This window comes from Barbus barbus, assembly GCF_936440315.1.
Source record: "Barbus barbus genome assembly, chromosome: 20".
Classification (NCBI taxonomy): Eukaryota; Metazoa; Chordata; class Actinopteri; order Cypriniformes; family Cyprinidae; genus Barbus; species Barbus barbus.
Genome location: NC_136748.1, coordinates 15108616 through 15129840, shown reverse-complemented (window position 1 = coordinate 15129840; position 21225 = coordinate 15108616). Strand labels below are relative to the sequence as shown.

The window sequence follows — 21225 nt, the reverse complement described above, 5'->3', positions numbered from 1 at the left end:
ATAGTAGGCAGCTTCATTGACTGTAAATGGGAGCTGTTTGTCGCGTCGCGTAGATAGCGATGTAGATGGGTGTAAAGGGTTAAATGTGATGTCAGCTGCAGAGGCAGGGACTGCTACTCACTGCAAACAGTTTCCACCCAGCTTTAAATACAACACCAACACAGACAGACAGTGAACATACAGTGTGTCAAACGGCAGAGACAAAACACATGAGCGAAGAGCAGCGAACATCAACCGGATTCAGCCGCGTCCGAGGATCCACTAAGTACTTTTGAATGGCTGTGACATCCTAACGCCTTTGCGCATCCCACGTATGTTTTACAGGGAAATTCATCCCTCCCTGGCCTCTCATTTCCATCCTGTTTATAATCATTTGCAAACGTAAATGCATGCACTTGCTTGGGTTAACACAGTGAAGGGCTTCTGTTTTATAGCACAGCAGAGGATTGTTTATATCCACTGGGTCTGTGACTCTGTGACTGTTACTGTAATGATCCGCGACATTCTGTTTCTGTAGCAGTCGTGCAATTATCAGTACGATTATACACATTTTATGTTGTAGACGTGGATTTAATTTCAATTAACGTTAACTGCAAAAATTATGCATATATATATATATATATATATATATATATATATATATATATAAACTCTCTAAGTGCCATCTGAAATGTATGTACTGCCGAGTACTTGCGTGTAATTTCTCTATCATTTTCTCTATTAGCCATAATTCAGTAGTTATTGCAAAATATACATTCTTAATATGTAACAATGCACGTATATGTATATATATAATGACCTTAGCAGTGACCTCCTTGTCCTTTGGATGGTCCTTTAATTAGTTGAAATGAGTCTTAAAGTGTTTGTTGATTAGGCATTTATGCAGTAGTTATCCTGCAGCTCTAGTGTCAAATCAAGCATCATAAATGCACTGAACATTTGGATGCATGGGCTATTATTGGCACCAGTATCTAACAGCAGAACTATTGGAGCCATGTCAGTCCCATGTGACTATGTGCATTTGTGTAAATATGCAGGATACGTCTGTTGTGTATGAACAATGAAGGCTTACTTTAAGTTTTTTTACACAATCTCGGGGTTACATCTAGGGGTGAATTATTTGGGCTAATAAGATTGTCAGTTTTTTTTTAAAAGCCAGACTTTCCAATCAGGGAAAACCTAAAAAGATGAGTGAATTTTAAAACTGTGATTTCCAGGCAAAGTCTGTAATGAATATACAGAATATATATCTTTGGCTTGAAATGTTTGACCACGGCAGCTTCAGTCTGTCCGTTGAGGGTCATTTGTACAGAACTAAATGTAAATGTTTAATTCTGTTAATTCAGAAAATTGGCACCTGACAATCAAATGCAAATCCGGCCAGAAATCGAATTCTAAATAAATCCTTTTAGTAATCATGAACAGCTGGAAAGGTCATTGGGCAAGTCATTAAATTAATTGTTCAAAAAGTGTGGGAACTCTTAATGCATACAAAAAGATTTTTCTTTCTTTCCTTTCCATTAATGCCAACTTGCTCTGCCTTGTAGGAATTACGCAAGCCCTAGCTTGCATATTGTAATAGTGCACACTATTTTTTTAAATTGCAGACACTTGCAATTAGCTAATTACTTTAAACATTATGTGCTGTCCACTACAGAGAGGCAGTTGGTAGAGCATGCCAGAACCAGGCATTATTAAACCCTTGGCAATGCTTGAGGAACACCACTTGTAATCCTTTTTTGAGCAATGTCATTGTATCTACTGCTTGCAGTCTTAAGGGGTTCTATGATATTTTACCTTTCACCTAAATTGCCAAAGAGATCTGGGCTTGAGTTGAGCAAGACAGCATGTTTTTATTAGACCTAGTTCGCTCTACAGGTTTTTTCTTCACCATTAGGTCTGCAGCTGCAAAATTTTGCACAATCCTTGAGGACTGTTTATTATAGAGATGTTTAATGTTATCATACTCACTAAACACACACAGATGGCTCATCAACATCACAACTTTCACACAAACAGTTATTAATTGTAGTGCTGAAGTTCACAGAGAATTATATAGCTTTATTTAATGATAAAATTATCAAGTACTGGCTTATTAATATAATTTTTTGTTACATGTAAAAGAGCAACACAGAACATAATAATTGGAACATAATAAGGAAAAACAGAGATTTTAGGATTATTTTAAGGTGATGATTTGAGTAGTTTCATGTTTGACTTTAAAAGCTTGACTTCTCTCTATTTCAGAGTCAGACCATGAACTACGTGGGTCAGCTAGCTGGTCAGGTTTTTGTGCAGGTGAAGGAGCTGTACAGAGGCCTTAACCCTGCCACCCTGTCCGGCTGTATCGATGTTATTGTGGTGCGTCAGCCCGATGGCACTCTGCAGTGCTCTCCTTTTCACGTCCGTTTTGGCAAGATGGGAGTGCTGCGCTCCCGGGAGAAAGTGGTAAGCACAGACATGCTTTAGGGTGGCAGCATATGAGATTTTCCATATTTTTGCAGCTTACCATTTCACTGATCTTGTGTGTTAAACGGTTATTTCACCCCCCCCCCCCCCCCCCCCATGCATTTTACATGCACGTTCTTAAACCAATTATGCTTGTGGTAAAGCATGTGGTCATGTAAATATGGTAAACTGGTTGCATAAGTTCACATAAACTTAAGGTTCTGCAATATATAAATATATTGTGGAAACTTAATTTCCTGTAGAGCTGCTTTGCAACGATTTGTATTGTAAAAAGTTACACAGTTAGATATTTACCCATCTCGTCCAGCATATAAACACCTTAACCTGCATTCACCTGCTGTGGACCACAGCAAGTGTTTTGCGATAGAGGAGGAGGAAATTATATCACAAACTAATAGAAATAGATGGTAACACTTTATTTTAAGGTGTCCTTGTTACACGTTACATGTACTTACTATTATAATAACAATAAATTCTGCATAATTACATGCAAGTAACCCTAAGCCAAACTTTAATCCTAACCCTAACCATATAGTAAGTACATGTAGTTAATTAATGTTAATCAGTACTTAAATGTGTAATTACACTGTAACAAGGACACCTAAAATAAAGTGTAAAAAATTGTGTTCTCATCTCGTGAAGCCAAAGACAGGTGGCACAGTCATAGAAACTTGTAGAATAAGTTTGTGCAAGTTTCCTTGCAGTACAGTCTTGTAAACACTGTTTACTTGCATTGCTAGGCTATTGAGGTGGATGCAAACCAGTAAATCAGGTTAATTCAATTAACACATTTTTGGTAGTTATCAGCCCTTTGGTATGCATGTAAATATGCTCAATTAGGTCTGTTATCACGCATCAAGCAAGCCCAGCTTCCGTTTAGACTTCCGTTTACCATGTTTGAAGTCCTCTATGTATGTGCATTGATCAATGTTTATAAGTGAATAAAAGCCTAAATTAAATTTGTTCATCGTATAAAGTGATCCAGTCTCATCAGAAGACTTGGATTAAACTGCTCAGTTCAAATGGATTACTTTTACAATGTCTCTTTGTACTTTTTGATGTGTAAAAGTTTTGATTGTGTGGACTTTAAATGAAGGGACAAAAAGGATAAGATAATATCAAAAATATCTTCATTTTTGTTCTGAGGATGAACAAAATTCTCATAATTTGTTTAATCTATATTTCTGCCATATGGACATTGCTTAGACACAGTCACTTCTGATAACAGATCACTCTTAATTGTAATGTAGAAACATTAATTTTCTCTAAAGCTGCTTTAAAACAACATGTATCGTGAAAAGCGCTATACAAATAAATGTGAACTGAACTGAACTGAATGAATTGAACTATGGGTTTGGAACCATATAAAGGTGAGTAAATGATTCAGAATTTTAAGTTTTATTCTGTCCAACGTCCAGAATGTCTGGAGACATATCAAGTAAAATATATTATTATATCAAACCCATGGACATAAATATACTCTTTGAAGTTGTTGTTTTAAAATGGGATAAAATTAGCATTGTTATTGGCCTTGTGTTGCACATGGCTTACTGTTGTAAATTGCCTTTATTATAGTGACAGCATTCCATGTTCCCTTTCTCTTCAGGTTGACATTGAGATAAATGGGGAGCCGGTCAGCTTACACATGAAACTAGGTGAAAATGGAGAGGCATTCTTTGTCAAAGAAACAGAAAGTGGTGAGGTGAGTCCTGCGTCCTGTACCAAACAATAAATCCTGTAGCATTGCTTTTATTGCAGCCAAGAGTCATTGTGCACTGAGAAATGTAACACAACGTATGCAAGTCTCCTCATGAGTACCATAGCTTGAAATCTGAACTTGTTTACTGAAAACAATCCAGCTGCATGCATTCTGTTACCCGAGCTTGCTCTAGAACAGACCCTTTTAGCCAAGGGCACCGTTGTTCTGTCTAAAACAGCACCCATCTTTATGCTTCCCAAGGTTGAAAGCGAAAGCCAGCCAATTTAAAGGACAAAGTAATGTACCAGAGAACACTGTCCGACTGCTGAGATAAGAAAAGCTCTGTCCGTGTATGTTGGTTATCCTCCTGGCTTAGTCTTTCAAACTTTCTCATTACTTTCTGACCACAGATGGTTTCTTGCTCATCACAAGCACACATGCCTTAGATGAATATCTGCTGAGGTACACTGCGTTCGGTAATTGCTAGAATGGTTGCCCTGGTTAGCACTCATGTGGAACATTCTGGCTCTTGAAGGATTTTGACTACGGCACAAAAAAGAGAGATGTACTTTTCCTGTGATCCCTCAACTTTTGCCTTGTGTTACTAAAATAATGCTCTCTTTGCATACACCTGTGTAATAATATTATGTGCTCGCTAAATTATGTTATTCTTTATGCCAGTAGAATCACTGTCTATTTGTCTGAACCGGTTTAGATGTTTGTGCTTCATTTTACTAAATATAGCCAGCCAGTAGCAAGCAGAGAGCTATGACTGGATTGCATTCACAGGAATATGTAATTGCTTCACTCCTGAATACCGTCATATATGTTAATATGATATTTTGTTATGAATGCAAGTGTAACACTTCTAGAGAAGGACATTTAATACATTGGATGCTTTGGTGTAGCATTTTAGGAGACAATCTTCTACAGATGTAATGCCACTTAATTTTAGTTTTCTATTTATTTGGTTTTATATTCATGAATGTTCTACAGCTACTACAACGTACTACCACAATGTTTGATATTCTTTTTTTATTAGCAATGAATTAAATCAAAATTAAATTAAATAAAAATTGTTTTATAATTATAAAATTATATATAAAAATTAAAATGCTAAAAACCCTTTATTTGATTCATTAGAAATGAACATTAAATACAAATCTACATAAAATTAAAAAAAATATTTATTTAAAACTCTTTATTTGATTTATTAGCAATGAAAATAAATAAACTACCAAAATTAAAATATGTAAAAATGTTTTGTTAAAAAATTTAAATGTTTGATATGTTTACATTAACTATGCTCTAAAAAATGCTGGGTTAAATGCAACCCAGTGCTGGGTAAAATATGGACGAACCCAGAGACTGGGTTGTCTTGACCCAGTGGTTGGTTACTGCCCAGAAGGTTGGGTTAAACATTTAACCCAACTGTTGGTTGAAAACAACCCAGCATGTGTTCTGTTTTATTCGTTTGTTTCATTTTTTTGGCCATTTTATGTTTTTATTTGTTACCTTTTTTATGAGTGACAGTGGAGAAAGAGTGTGCTTTAAACATACTACTTATCCTTGTAATGATGTGTGGCATTATTGCATGAATGTGTAGCATTTTTAGCAGTTTTAAAATAGCAGTTTTAATGCATAACAGTCTTTTTTACTGAAGTGCAGTAAATTGGGATTGTCTTATTGCCAGTACAAGAGATTAAAGCTCCTGAAAGGGATTTTTTTTTTTTTTTTTTTGTAATACCATACACAAAATGTCAGATGCCATATAGGCCTATACTTAAATAGGTATCCTGAGAAATCACATTTGTCTCTGTGGCAGCTGAAGACTTTATAAAGGGTAGAAAAGAATCTATGTATGTTAGCCATTCAGACTTGGATTTGACCATCTGCCAACCTCAACCAATGGGGTTAGTCTGGAGTGCAACTAATTAACTAACTGTAGCCTGTCCTCCTCTAATGAAAGTGATTTTAAAACGCTTAAGAACTCTGGTTTTCTGTATTAGCTGTTGTGATGGTTCCTGCTGTTGACTATAGTCAGCGTATCTATTTGTGTTGTGGCGATGATGTTTAGCAGAGCTAGAGTTGATAATGGTCTGTCTATGGGAGTGATAACTGACGTATGAGCTGGTCGTCTGGTTCTCAAGGGCAATTGAGTGACATAAACAACTGAGCATTATGCTATCAGATATTTATGTGCAGCTATGCACTTATGTCTTATGAAACCATGACTTAGAAACAGTTCAGAGCTGCACGTGCATGAGTTTGTTTGTAATGAAAGATGCAGTGATCTGTCACAAGGCATTTGGGTCACAGTGTTGTGCTTCTGGGTTTTAAGCGCACACAGTCAAACCAAATCTATGGCTACAGTGTACATTCATGGTTATATTAGTGAATGGTTGTGTTTGCAGATATACAGTCAGTGTTTTACAAATAGATCTAGAGGTTTTCCTCCAAAGATTAAAAAAAATCTTTAAAATGCAAAAACTCCCTAAAGAATGCATTGCCTACATTTAGTACTATTGTTACTCCCTCTACAGGAGATGGTGCCGTCCCACTTGGCTACATCACCCATAATTTCAGAGGGCTCTGCCCTAATGCAGGCCCACGTTGGAAAAGGCACGTCCCGTCTGTCTGACTCTGGAAACGGAACCTCCTTTCAAACCCTGGGACCCATGCAGGCCCCTGGTGACAGTTCAATAATGAAGAAGAGAAGGAAGAGGAGAAGAAAATCTCAAGTTGACAGCATGAAGCGAGAAGACACCGGAGACTTTTCGGAAGACGAAGACATGTTTCCCATTGATATGAGTTCTGATGATGATACAGAGACTACTGGAAGCAGGTCAGAACAAACAGAAGATATAGGGAAAGTTTTTAATCTGATAAATATTATTACACATGACATTCATGTCATTCTAAACCTGTATGAGTTTTTTTTTGTTTTATTTTTTTAAAGCTGCAGTCCGTAACTTTTGGTTAAAAATGATCCGAAATCAATATTTGAGCAATTACATAACCAGCCAGTGTTCAAAACTATCGCCTTACTTTAGCCCGATTCACAACGGTTAATTTATAATGTTTTCTAATTTGAGTGGTGCGGGTAAAAATGGCGCTATTTCGAATTAATGGCGAATTTCGTGGGAAATTCGAGCATGGCACTGCGTCATTACGTGAAGAAGTTGTCCCGGCTAGTAGGCTATCACATATGAGGATCCTGCAGGTGGCGGATCGTTTAGCCATTTCTCACAGCAGCTAGAATAAATAAATGTATCATTTTGATGGCGGATTATAATCCAGAAAGGATTGTGTGTTTATGAAACACATGTGAATTAAATTAAATTATATTCCAGTTTTAAATGTGCTTCTGATTACAGATAGCCTGGGATTACACAAGATTTGTATTTTAAAGAAAACCAGTTTGAAGCTGGCCTAGTTTGCTTTTTGGGTTAAAATAATTTCTTAGTATGAAATTCGAATGGCATGACAATTAGATTAGACTGTACAGAAATTTAAATCTTCACGCTAATACACACTATACCCATAGTCACGCAATGCTGATGTTGTTAACATTAATAATTTGAGAATAAAGTATCACAATAATAATAATTTTCACGGTTTGATGTGATATGGTGTTTTTTGAAGTATGACAGCCCCTGGTTACCATTCACTTTCATTGTATGCGGGTAAATGGGTATAGTGGTCTTGCCAAGATCTCACACGGAATCTAAATCCCACTTTTTGAGTTCAGCTTGGCAGGAGCTGTGAAGCTTTACTTATTTCCTGAATAGAGCATGCAACATTTAGGACAGAACAGATGGTTTTGATAACGCAGAGAGATTCTCCTTCTCTTAACCCATTTGAAAACACTGCAAATTGTGTGATTGCAGTGGTATAATTTTTTTTGCTGCAAGTTTGCTGGAATGAATCCAGTTGCAGTGGTCTTTCGATGTGGGCTGTGTCTGTTTGTTCACTCTTTGAATAAGCTCTGCAATGGAGAGAGAGAGGCTAAGTGGAGAAAAAGAGGTCGCCAGTCCTATTGCTGAAGTAAACAAGTGGCTCAAACAGCCCCTCCAATATTTTTCCACGAAATTCATGAAACCATGCCAGTTCTGGCTCCAGCTCGAGGGGAGTCCTTTGTAATGCTGGGCAATCTAGCATTCCCCCACATAACTAAGAAAAGAAATTATTTGCAATATAAACCAGTTTAACAACATAAACATCCTTTTCCCTTCTTTTACTCCCAGTGGACGACAAGTTATGTATCTTATCTTTTCAATCTGGATAAGCAAGTTAAAATTTCAAACTTTTAATGCACTACATGCTTTGCATTACCAAGAATCTGTTTGCCAGGTACCAGTAATAAATTTAAAAAGTGACGGTAAAGGCCACTGGGAAAACACTGTTCACAAGGCAAAAAAGAGTCAGCTGGGAATTAATCTAAACTCAAGAATGTGTTGCTCGGCAAAGCGGCAGTTTGAATCCAGCTCTCTAGAAACCCCACAATGCTCTCTGTCTTACTGGAAGAATGAGCCTGTTGATGACAAGCACTGCAGATTATCTCTGGCTATATCTATACGCATTAAATAAAAATATACTTTAAATGTATACAATGTCTTACTCTTACCTTTTGTAGGTATATATACTTATGTATATGTTTGCCTATATTGTAATTGTTTTCAGAGCCATGTCACATGAGCTATTTGCTGAGCAGGTGAAAGGAACAATTAGCACTTACACACAGTCTGAAGGGAACTGGACTGCTGTTCAAAGGTATGCCACTTAAGACTCCCTACTTTCAGCCACTTAGTTCATCTGAGTCAATTATGGAAAAAGCCACAATTGCAAGATATGAAGTTGCAAAGTTGTGGTAAAGAGAATGCAAATGTATATAATTCATAGCAAAAAAAGGAAAAAAATTACCACGACTAGTATAAAACATAAAACAGCCTCTTAACTGGAGAACTGCCAGTCTTTTAGGTGTTTTTAGGAAGAAAAACAGGCCTTAAAGTTATTTTGTGCATTTCAAAGAAAAGAAAAGAAATCTCTGTTTGTGCCTGTCAGTTGAATGAAATAATCTAAACGAAACAGTGCAATGCCAGCAATTCAGCGAAAATACAATAATGATGAAGAAGTGAAAAAACCCTGTTAAATCCAAAACCGTGTATGTCTGCAACATTCAGTCCAACAGGATTGTTTCTCACAACAGTAAATCCCAGTTTATGCTGTATTGCTGACTGTAACCGAGACTGGACTGAAGGTTTTATCAATATATATCCATTATCATCAGCAAACTGTTCCCAAAGCTACTGTATGATGAATATACATATCATAATACACAATACATGTCAATACATTCGGCTGTGTTTATTCTACAACAGACATATAATATTATTATGCTTATAATGTATATTATTTATTGTATTAATGAGATTCAAAATAATGGACATTTGAAAATAAATCTTTGTTTTCTGACCCACAGCAAAGGGTTGGAGAAGATCTGCTCCTTACCCATTCCCACCAATTCAGGATTGTCCATTTCCTGCCCTCAACAAACAGCCATGTTTCAGTCCACACCCAGGTAACCACTGCTGCTACTATACAATGTAATTAAATTTGAAACAAAGGCATAAATTGTAACTTAAGCTTTAAAAAGCCTTACATTTCTCTACTGTATTGTCCAATTGAAAGATTTTTCCTGTTTGTCAAGCATGAAATTCAGTTTTGCAGGACGGCATTTTTCCTAGCTTATTTCACAACAGCTGTATAAATACAAATCTACAGTTAATCCAAATGTTTCTTAGTGTCTTTCATTCTTCCCTTCAGCAGCCCAAATGGCTCCTTGTCATCTACACCCAAGAGTGACTCCGAATTGCTGGCCAGTCAGAGGAGCGGAGGGAAACCGGACAACCCTGAGATGCTTTGGACATGGGGAGAGCTGCCTCATGCTGCCAAGGTACAATAATCCCTAGACATGCCACATAACCACAACAAATTTACAATTGTGAAGCGACTAACTCTATGTCTTTCTCTTTCCACAGCCATCATTCCTGCAGCCCATGTCTGAGCCCATGGTGGTGACCCCAAGATCAATCCCACCGTCTGAAAGCACACACTTCAGAGCCGTCACTGGGGATGTGATGATGGACTCTCACGGCAGTGATGTGTATGTGCCTGATCTCAGGGTTGAAGAGGCAACATCTCCTGCTGTTGTAGATGTGGAGGCCATCAGTGCAGCCGCCCATCTTATCACAGACCTAGAAGAGGGGCGGCACAGTCCTGGAGCTCATGCCATTAGCAAGACAGACTCTCCATCCAAGAGAAAAGGTAGAGAGCATTAAGGCTCTAAAAATGCCTTTTTATGATAAAGTTACAAAGCAAATCATATTTGGATAAGACATATAATGCCACACTATATCATTCCTAGACAAAAGGAGCCGGCACCTGGGATCAGATGGAGTATACCTGGATGACATCACAGAGTTGGAGCCTGAGGTGGCAGCCTTGTACTTTCCAAAGAGGTAAATTTTCACTTGTTCATTTATGATCCAGGTGTAAATAAAGTAAGTATTTTAAATGATTTTTAATTGTCAAATTTATTTCTTGTTGTTCAGTGATGGAGCAACTTCTGTGAGGGGTGGGGCAGATTCTAGAAGTGCCAATCAGTCCCCTCAGTCAGTGGGCAGCAGTGGAATGGACAGTGGGGTGGACAGCTTTTCTGACCAGTTAGGAGACTTGCCTCATATTGCTATCTCTCTCTGTGGAGGACTGACAGAAAACAGAGAGATCACTAGAGGTAAAAGGACAAGTTGTGATGTACCTGTAAACTTCTTTTAAAATGTTTGGGGTTGGTAATATTTTTTTGTTTTTAAAAGAAAGAAGCTCATTTATTTGACAACAATACAGTAACATTTTTCAATATTATTGCAATTAAAATACGTTTTTTTAATTGTTTTATATTTTAATATTTAAAAAGTAATTTGATGTAAAATGTCATTACTGTCACCTTTGAACATTTTTTTGCCAACTTTAAACTTGTTGAATTACTTAAACTTACTGACCCCAAACCTTTCAATGGTAGTGTAAAATAATGTATTTTCAGTAGCTGTTCTGTTATTCTGTAGGCTCTGTATTAATATCCTGTTTTTCTAGATTTATCCTGATTTCATTAGCTAGGGAAGTAATTCGAGTTTTTATAATCTTTCATTCACAGAGGAATTTGAGGAACGAGCAATATCTTATCAGGAGTTTGCAGATAATCCATCTGTCATTGATGATCCCAACCTGGTCGTAAAGATTGGCACTAAGTATGTCACATAAAAACATATATATAATGTCATTCATCAAAATGTCAAAATACTCCTAAATTTACAATTAAGTTTTTTTATTACATTTGTCATTTATTTCACACATTTTGTTTTCTCCACGAAGGTATTATAATTGGACCTCAGCCGCTCCTATCGTACTAGCCATGCAGGTTTTCCAGAAGCCCTTGCCAAAGGTAAGGACTGCATAAACAACACACACATACATAAAGGTCTTTAGGTATTCAACAAACACTGACAATGTGACTTTATAGTACTGTAGATTAAATAAAGCTTAAAGGGTTAGTTCACCCAAAAATTATGTCATTAATTACTCCCCCTCATGTCATTTCAAACCCGTAAGACCTTCGTTCACACAAATTAAGATATTTTTGATGAAATCTGAGAGCTGTCTGACCCTTCCATAGACAGCAATACAACTGAAATGTTCCCAAGTCCAGAAATGTAGCAAGGAGATCGGTAAAATAATCCATAAAAATAACGACTTTATTCAACAATTCGTCTCCTCCGCATCACTCTAGTGCCATTTTGGAGAGTATCCGCTGGATGTAAACAGCATATGCTGCTCTGTGTCAGCTGCGTCATGCGGATAAGTTGTTTTTGTTCAGATCAAATCATAACAACATAGAAAACATATCAACTTATATTTTGCACACAAAAAGTATTCTCGTAGCTTTGTAAAATTACGGTTGAACCGCTGATGTCACATGGATTATTTCACCGATCTGCTTGCTACGTTTCTGGACTTGGGAACATTTCAGTTGTATTCCTGTCTGTGCAGGGTCAGACAGCTCTCAGATTCCATCAAAAATATCTTAATTTGTGTTCTGAAGATGAACGAAGGTCTTACGGGTTTGAAAACCACATGAGGGTGAGTAATTAATGACAGAATTTTCATTTTTGGGTGAACTAACCCTTTAACATTTGAGCTAGTTAATATCACAGTCAAACATTGATTGCCCAGTGATGTACATGTACAAGGGAAGTTGTGGACTAATGGTTAGAGAGTCAGACTCGTAATCCAAAGGTTGCGGGTTCGAGTCTCGGGCCGGCAGGGATTGTAGGTGGATGTACAGCGCTCTCTCCACCCTCAATACCACAACTGAGGTGCCCTTGAGCAAGGCACCGAACCCACAGCTGCTTCCCGGGCGCCGCAGCATAAATGGCTGCCCACTGCTCCGGGTGTGTGTGTGTGTGTGTGTGTTCACTGCTGTGTGTGTGCACATTGGATGGGTTAAATGCAGAGCACGAATTCTGAGTATGGGTCACCATACTTGGCCGTATGTCACGTCACTTTAGTATGTGACTTAACTTTATTTCTGTTAACATAATAAGAAAGCACAATTCTTTTTTATTTATTTATTTAGTATTTTTATATGAATCATTTTAATATACAAATTGTAATTCATTATAATTCTAAATACATTTAAATGAGTATATTCAAAAAAATGTACAAACCCGATTCCAAAAAAGTTGGGACACTGTACAAATTACGAATAAAAAAGGAATGCAATAATTTACAAATCTCATAAACTTATATTTTATTCACAATAGAATATAGATAACATATCAAATGTTGAAAGTGAGACATTTTGAAATGTCATGCCAAATATTGGCTCATTTTGGATTTCATGAGAGCTACACATTCCAAAAAAGTTGGGACAGGTAGCAATAAGAGGCCGGAAAAGTTAAATGTACATATAAGGAACAGCTGGAGGACCAATTTGCAAGTTATTAGGTCAATTGGCAACATGATTGGGTATAAAAAGAGCCTCTCAGAGTGGCAGTGTCTCTCAGAAGTCAAGATGGCAAGAGGATCACCAATTCCCCCAATGCTGCGGCGAAAAATAGTGGAGCAATATCAGAAAGGAGTTTCTCAGAGAAAAATTGCAAAGAGTTTGAAGTTATCATCATCTACAGTGCATAATATCATCCAAAGATTCAGAGAATCTGGAACAATCTCTGTGCGTAAGGGTCAAGGCCGGAAAACCATACTGGATGCCCGTGATCTTCGGGCCCTTAGACGGCACTGCATCACATACAGGAATGCTACTGTAATGGAAATCATAACATGGGCTCAGGAATACTTCCAGAAAACATTGTCGGTGAACACAATCCACCGTGCCATTCGCCGTTGCCGGCTAAAACTCTATAGGTCAAAAAAGAAGCCATATCTAAACATGATCCAGAAGCGCAGGCGTTTTCTCTGGGCAAAGGCTTATTTAAATTGGACTGTGGCAAAGTGGAAAACTGTTCTGTGGTCAGATGAATCAAAATTTGAAGTTCTTTTTGGAAAATTGGGACGCCATGTCATCCGGACTAAAGAGGACAAGGACAACCCAAGTTGTTATCAGCGTTCAGTTCAGAAGCCTGCATCTCTGATGGTATGGGGTTGCATGAGTGCGTGTGGCATGGGCAGCTTACACATCTGGAAAGGCACCATCAATGCTAAAAGGTATCCAAGTTCTAGAACAACATATGCTCCCATCCAGACGTTGTCTCTTTCAGGGAAGACCTTGCATTTTCCAACATGACAATGCCAGACCACATACTGCATCAATTACAACATCATGGCTGCGTAGAAGGAGGATCCGGGTACTGAAATGGCCAGCCTGCAGTCCAGATCTTTCACCCATAGAAAACATTTGGCGCATCATAAAGAGGAAGATGCGACAAAGAAGACCTAAGACAGTTGAGCAACTAGAAGCCTGTATTAGACAAGAATGGGACAACATTCCTATTCCTAAACTTGAGCAACTTGTCTCCTCAGTCCCCAGACGTTTGCAGACTGTTATAAAAAGAAGAACATCATTGTCCATCATATACAGTTCAAAAAATACTGTACTCCACTGGATGTGTCTCACTTTTGAATATTTATAATAATTTGGACACCTTTGCTTATTTAACACTATCTCAGTACTAACCAAATGAATAGCACAGTTTAAATAGGTAAATGATAAAATACATCACAGTGGTAGAAAATACTGTTTTGTTTCTGTATTGTTTGTCTTCTCAAGTGTTCCCTCGAGTGTTTCATGGCTTTTTAAAGTCCTTGTGTATAATACACCCCGGCTCTCATGGCACTCCAGGGCATTTAAATTTGTTTCTTCCCTCCTCCCTGTTTTTCTTCTTTTTTTTTTTTTATCGATCTCCCCTCATCCCATCCCATTGTGTGCCATTGCGCTAAGTATTCCTGTCTGAGTTACGTCTACTCTGCTCTTGGTTTCTTCACATACTGTTTTCCTAGCGTGTTCGGCTCTAGTCCTGTACGTCTTTGTGAATTTTAGTTGATTTATTAGCTGCATGTTTGTTCAGTCACAGTCATCCTGTCATTTAGTTTTTGAGTTTTGAGTATCAGGGGCTCTGTGCGTTTGCTCCAGGCCACAGTGGAGAACATCATGAAGGAGAAGATGCCCAAGAAAGGAGGACGCTGGTGGTTTTCATGGCGGGGCAGAAACAACAGCTCCAAATCGGTATATTTGTGTTATTGCATATGGGAAATAATTGTGAATTGAATTAAGGGGGTGAAATTATACCAGATTTATCACAAGACTTTTTAACTTGGCAGGTTTGCAAATATTATATGCAAAAAAAGCATGCAAATGAGTTACTATCATTCCTACTGCAACAGGAATCAGCATCTGACCAGATTGAAGGTGGAGAGGATTCTATAAGAACAGCATCAGTGAGCAGGTACCTAATGTTTAATATTTAGAAAAACAGAACATTGTTCTGGCTAATAGATTAAAGGGTCATATTCTGCATTTTCTGAGCATATTTCAACTGAAATACAGTTGTATAAAATTTAGGCCTGTTCAACACAAATGCTTGGCACAATAATCGGTTCAATTTTCACATGCAATATGTCTATTCAGACCATTGTTTAAAAAAAAAAAAACCCAAATACAAGACTAGAGACAGAAGAGTTGCTTCCAAATTCCTCTACAGCTATTTTACTATTTATTTGCCCTGAACGTTCATATCAGTCTTTAGTCAAGGTCTCTCACATCCAAAAGTTGTAATTAAGTTTAACACAAACATATAACACATCTCTCATGTCTTTAGAATTAAACAGACATAGTGCCAGTCACTAACAGCTTGTGCCAGCCCAAACGGTCTTTTGGTGTTAAAATAGTACTGTCAGGATTTGCTAAATAAATAAAAAAAAATAGTGAAGAATTTGCACTGAAAAGACGAAGACACAGATATTTTTGCACCTGACCTTTTTGAATATGCATTTGTAGGAGTTTCCCTTTCGCGTCAAATTACTGATATTTGTGCCATTATTTAACACCCAAAAAAAGCATGTCATAAAGCAGGGGGTAATTTGCGTTGCTCTTGGTAGATTGCACTGGTCATTATGGAAATTATCTGGCTGTATCTGCGTTCTTTAATGTGCACATTGTCAGTAAATCACCTGCAGAATTTTCCTCTCCCATCGGCACTTTTATGGAATTATGCTATGGAAAACACTAATTTGTTTAGTTTAGCCCTGTTTAGTAAATCTGGCCCTTAAACAGAAATACAGTTTTTGGTACTGTACCTTTATGACTTCTATAGACAGTAACTACAAAATCTGGTTTTAGAATAGTAACTAAATTTTAGAATATGAGCTCAGATACAGAGACAATTGTGTGACTTATCAAACAAAACATATTTTAGAAGACTGAGAATGTAGATTATTTATAGAGTATACATTTTGACTGGTGGTATTTTTCATAGATTAAAGGATGAATCATCATCCAGTGAAGATGACAGTGGAGGTGCTAAACAGAATCCTGTGAGCAATCAGCCTGAAGTTCTCCACAGCACTGGAGGCCACTGCTACAGGAAGACACTTCGTTTGTCCTCAGAACAGCTAGTAAGTATCTCATTTTCCATAAAGCCAGTAAATTCAGTCACAGAATAGGTTATGGAAACCCACGCTACAAGCATGTTCCTCACAGGCCAGTCTGCACTTAAAAGATGGCCCCAATGATGTGCTCTTCAGCGTCACCACCCAGTATCAGGGCACCTGCCGTTGTGAGGGCACCATTTATCTGTGGAACTGGGATGACAAGATAGTGATTTCAGATATCGATGGCACCATCACAAGGTGAGACTACTCAAGGCAACTTTCTGTGGAAATATAAGGGGTTTGTCAGATGAAAAAATGAAGGTACAGTCTAAATTGCAAAATCTCCTTCAGGTCTGACACCCTGGGACACATTTTACCCACTCTGGGTAAAGACTGGACCCATCAGGGCATTGCCCGACTCTACCACAGAGTCAGCCAGTGAGTCCCATACCACACATGTGAGCAAAACCATTTTTGGCCCATTTTAAAATGTCTAATATATCTAATTATCTGTGTCAAACAGGAACGGCTACAAGTTTATGTACTGCTCAGCTCGGGCAATTGGCATGGCTGATATGACCAGGGGTTACCTGCACTGGGTTAATGAAAGAGGCACCATGCTACCCATGGGACCTGTGCTGCTTAGTCCCAGTAGTCTGTTCTCTGCATTTCACAGGTTGTAACACACACAAAACATGTATAGGCTTTAAAAAAACTGAGAGAATGCCATATTACATGTAACTGATGTCTTGTCTTTTAATTTCAGGGAGGTCATTGAGAAGAAGCCAGAAACGTTTAAAATTGAATGTCTGACCGACATTAAAAACCTGTTCTATCCAAACACAGAACCCTTCTATGCTGCTTTTGGAAACAGAGCAACAGTAAGTACTGGTAGCAAGAACTGCTAACATTACCTTCATCTGATATATGCAAATTTCTAAGGAATGTTCTTCACTCCAGGATGTTTATTCATATAAAGAGGTTGGAGTGCCTTTGAACCGAATATTCACTGTGAATCCTAAGGGAGAGCTCATCCAAGAACATGCAAAGACCAACATATCATCGTAAGTGATTGCAACAGAAAACATGTCTGTCTCATTGTAAAAGAAAAAAAAGGATATTTTGCAATAAAACTAACCCTGTTTTGTTTGTTTGCATTGTGACATGATAATTATCTAATTTTCCCATTTGTCATTTAAATGCATTCATTTAATTTGTCACTTAAGTGCATTCAGACATTTTTATACTTTTGATTGTTTTTGTCATTTCTATCATCCGAAATTAAAAGAAAAATAAACATATTTAGCATTAATACTAAGCTTTTTTAAAAATTATTTATAATAATTAAGCTCATATTTCCTTCTAAATTCTCATTTAAATGCATCTGGACATTTCACATTTGAATATTTTTGTAATTTCCATTATTATCAATTATTCTCATCAGAATCTAACAGTAGACAATTTAGTAGTGTCTAATAGTTTGAAATTGGTCAGTCTGACAGTAAATTCATCTGTATATTCTTGTGTGTTTTAGTTATGGACGTCTGTGTGAGGTCGTGGATCATGTCTTCCCTCTTCTGATAAGAGGGAACACCACCGACTTCCCCTGTTCAGACACCTTCAGCCAGTTCACCTTCTGGAGAGAGCAGTTACCAGAGGTAGACAAGCAGGATCAACATGCCGACAGCAGCTGAAAGGACATACAGTTCTGCAAAAAGATCCCCGACAAACTCAGCTCTGACGCTGCACTGCCATAGGTATTCCTCTACGCACAAGCAACTTAGCACTTTGCAGACCGCATGCCGCCCTCTGCCTGTTCCTTCATTATTATTTGACATTTTTACAAACATTTATCATTTCTGTGTGTGCTAATATTTTGTTTTACTGGTAGCATATTAGGGAATTTGTTTGTTTATTGAGGTTACAGTTATTTTAAAGTGCAAAAAGCGTTATTCATAACCAACAAGGCAATTGCATTATGCTATTTAAAAAAAAAAAGTCTATTGGCTTTGTCCAAGATGTATGAGGGAATACAGTTATTTTAGTACATAGTATAAATAGTTTTTTGAGCATTTGTCATAAAACATGCTGAGAGAAATTTTAAAGTTTTATCAAATTAAAAAATAATAATAAATAAACTCAGATGTAGGTATAAAGCCAGCTTTAGTATATCTCAGGTGATACAGAATTTACACAAGGTAGTCTTTTGAAATGTAAAGTGACCTTTTATAAAAAAAATATTAACTGTCAATTTTTTTTTTTTTACATCTAAATTATTTTACTACTCCATTTCCTTAACAACAGAACAACTAACGCAAGTGGATCGATCTGAATTGTGCCATCCTGGACACCTTTTTTCCACATACACACTTCACATTTTGCCAAATGCTTATTATTATGTGATAACTTTGCATTCCTTATTATTTGTGCGTATTTTACGTAAAGTTCATAACTCTGACCAGCAAATATGAATCATGCAGAAATTGATTTTGTTATACATCACACCCGTCAGCATGTTAAAGAAAAACAGAAACTAAACAAAAGCAAACAACAATGCAAAGAACACTCAGGTCATTAAGTATTTCCTACCTGTATTAATTCCTTCATATTAATGTCATATTTAATACATTTTACTCATTTTCATAAAATATATAAACAACACCTGAGAATTTATTTTTTTTGCTTATTTCAAAAATTAAGAATATAAAATCTGATCCATGGTGCATACTATTATCGTATATTAAATTTTATAAAAAATTTTAAAACAATCTTTATATTATACCAACACCTCTACCCAATTGTGTGTATTGTTTTTGTCTTATAAAAGGATGAAATGGACGGTGTATTATGAAAACACTGTAAACTGAAATATGTCTCTAGTAAATGAATAAGGTTTTTGTGCGATACGTAAATGGACAAGCTCTCGCTTATTCTTAAGTCTGTGGTTTTCCATGGTTATCAAGGAGCACATTAAATAAGCACTTATGTGATGCATGAATGATGAATGGGCTTTAGGGATTGATTTGAAAGAACTGTATTTTAACGTAAACGGTGTTATTGTTCTGCAATGAAAAAACAGAGTATATGATACAGATGTGTGCAACATGAAAATGCAAATTGTACTGATCTCTAATTGGTTCAGTTGGTGATACAAGCTTCTTATAATGACAGATGACTGCTACAAACTTCAACACTGTGAATGATCAGGTCAAACATTGTAGATTGTTTCTGCTCTTTCTACATGTCTTACAATACTTAGCGTCTTCAGTTCATTAAGATTATTCTAAACTAAAAAAGCTAAATAATATAAGACTGTGTAACATGTTCTCTGTTTATATGAATGGTAACACCAATAACATTCAGTTGGAATAGCTTTTGTTCTGTTTGCAGTCTCTATGTAGTTTTATATTCTTTCTGTGAAAGATCTTTGTTGCCTAAGTTGCAGCAGTTGAGTTTGTGTCATTATGTTCAATGTTGAGATGTAAAACTATGGTTGTGTATATATTTTAAGATGCCAAATCTCAATGTGTAAATTAAAATCCCATTACATGAATCCAAAAACATGCTTTTTATGTTTTTTGTTTGTCTGAGCCATACTGAAACAACCTACCTTGGTGTTCTTCTAACTAAGCAGATTGAGTACAGTTCATAGGTTTTCATCAGTTGTGTTAAAAATCACACTGAATAGATTCTTCACCTCTTCGGGTCTGATATGATTAGCTTCAGTTTCCCTTTTCATGCAGATACTCGGCTAAAATACAAACATTATTATCAAAAAGTTGAGCAGAAAAGTTTAATTTAAAAAAACATTTGGCAAAAATTTTAGCTCACCTAGTTTCTCAACTGCTTCCACACAGATGCTTGGATACATGCTCTGTGAATATGTGGCAACAATCACATACAGTGCAGTTCTCACCAGTATCAGGCCATGTCCTTCCTAAGAAGAAACCGTAAAGAAAAATCAGTGAATGATGTGTTTACATTTGCAACTTTTATTATGAGTCAATGAAGTGATGTTATAAAAAATATCCAGTTTTATAAAGACACCCTTTTCATTTTTGAATTAAAGTTTTTATTCTTATCCCCCAAAAATGTTGAAACTGGTGTTGTTACTGTCTAGAGAGGAAAAAAAGTCAAACTGAAGGGTCGAACTGTTGGCATTAGTAATTTGATATATTTTATTCCTTAAAAAAAAAGTTAACTATTGAAGCAGTTTTGTCCAATGTGACAAAAAAAAAAACGGGGCAAAAGAAACGGAAGACTATGAAAGGGACGTGTTATACACAATTTATTAAGTGGCTTTACACATTTGGAGTAAAGTAAGGTCTGATTAAAGATTAGAGTGTATAGTTAGTGTGTTACCTACACACTTTGTGTATATGGAGTGCTTGTCAGCACGCACACAGGTGTAGTGTTTGTTTCTGAAGTCGAGTCCTCTCTGCCTCGTTACATTAACGTGCTTGAAAGCGTCTAGAAACATCTGTGTTTGTTCTGGACACACCTGTTTGAAGACATTAAACTGATTCAACAGGCATGTTGTAAACAAATATGATCAATAAAACCTTAAATGACACATGTTTGTCTGTTGAAATGCACAGAGTTGAAGTAAACTTACTGTAAAGTTGGACGCAGCCGTTAAGTCGCCAGTTTTCGCCACAAATATGGCTGCGGACTCTACATGTTTTGTGTCAATGAGACAGCCTTCTAATAACTTTGGAAATGGGTTCATATTTATATGTAACAAATCACCTCAGAAAGTGCTCGAAACTGTTATTAGATATTGCGCGTTCACAACTGAACGCTGTCGCCCCTAACAACCGCCTGACTCATGAATATTTACAAGCCCTACTTAAAATTCATGACTATTGGCGTATGACTGTATGTATATTACAGAC

The 21225-nt window shown here is 36.9% G+C and overlaps 2 protein-coding genes across 3 annotated transcripts; one reads left to right on the top strand and one right to left on the bottom strand.

Annotated features, from left to right (window-relative positions):
• On the top strand, positions 1-19886 carry lpin1a (lipin 1a). 2 transcript variants are annotated; one of them, XR_013785644.1, is made up of 22 exons: positions 1-311; positions 2248-2448; positions 4076-4171; positions 6712-7013; positions 8852-8941; positions 9651-9749; positions 9995-10124; positions 10210-10495; positions 10596-10689; positions 10783-10964; positions 11382-11475; positions 11600-11669; positions 14874-14966; positions 15125-15186; positions 16216-16354; positions 16440-16588; positions 16682-16768; positions 16854-17006; positions 17097-17211; positions 17291-17394; positions 17865-18087; positions 18635-19886. XR_013785644.1 is itself a non-coding variant. In XM_079444034.1 (21 exons), exons 2-21 carry the CDS (start codon positions 2257-2259, stop codon positions 18022-18024), a joined length of 2697 nt encoding a protein of 898 aa, XP_079300160.1. In that variant the 5' UTR covers positions 1-311; positions 2248-2256; the 3' UTR covers positions 18025-19886. The 2 variants fall into 2 exon arrangements, 1 of the variants encoding a protein (XP_079300160.1); XM_079444034.1 differs by having other exon boundaries at positions 17865-19886.
• pfn4 (profilin family member 4) lies at positions 18595-21142 on the bottom strand. Its single transcript, XM_079444035.1, has 4 exons — positions 20946-21142; positions 20697-20831; positions 20162-20267; positions 18595-20081 (listed from the first exon to the last, which is right to left on the bottom strand). The coding sequence occupies exons 1-4, from the start codon at positions 21057-21059 to the stop codon at positions 20053-20055; spliced, it is 384 nt and encodes a 127-aa protein (XP_079300161.1). The 5' UTR covers positions 21060-21142; the 3' UTR covers positions 18595-20052.
• Between the last annotated feature and the right edge of the window lie 83 nt (positions 21143-21225).

Bases quoted from the DNA above. Each gene is read 5' to 3' on its own strand.
- lpin1a (XM_079444034.1), top strand. From the start codon at position 2,257: ATGAACTACGTGGGTCAGCTAGCTGGTCAGGTTTTTGTGCAGGTGAAG. The intron at 2,449-4,075 runs GTAAGCACAGAC...CTTTCTCTTCAG, and splicing joins TGCGCTCCCGGGAGAAAGTG to GTTGACATTGAGATAAATGG. The intron at 16,769-16,853 runs GTGAGTCCCATA...TGTGTCAAACAG, and splicing joins CTCTACCACAGAGTCAGCCA to GAACGGCTACAAGTTTATGT.
- pfn4 (XM_079444035.1), bottom strand. From the start codon at position 21,059: ATGAACCCATTTCCAAAGTTATTAGAAGGCTGTCTCATTGACACAAAA. The intron at 20,832-20,945 runs GTAAGTTTACTT...GTCTTCAAACAG, and splicing joins CGGCTGCGTCCAACTTTACA to GTGTGTCCAGAACAAACACA. The intron at 20,268-20,696 runs GTAGGTAACACA...GTTTCTTCTTAG, and splicing joins ACTCCATATACACAAAGTGT to GAAGGACATGGCCTGATACT.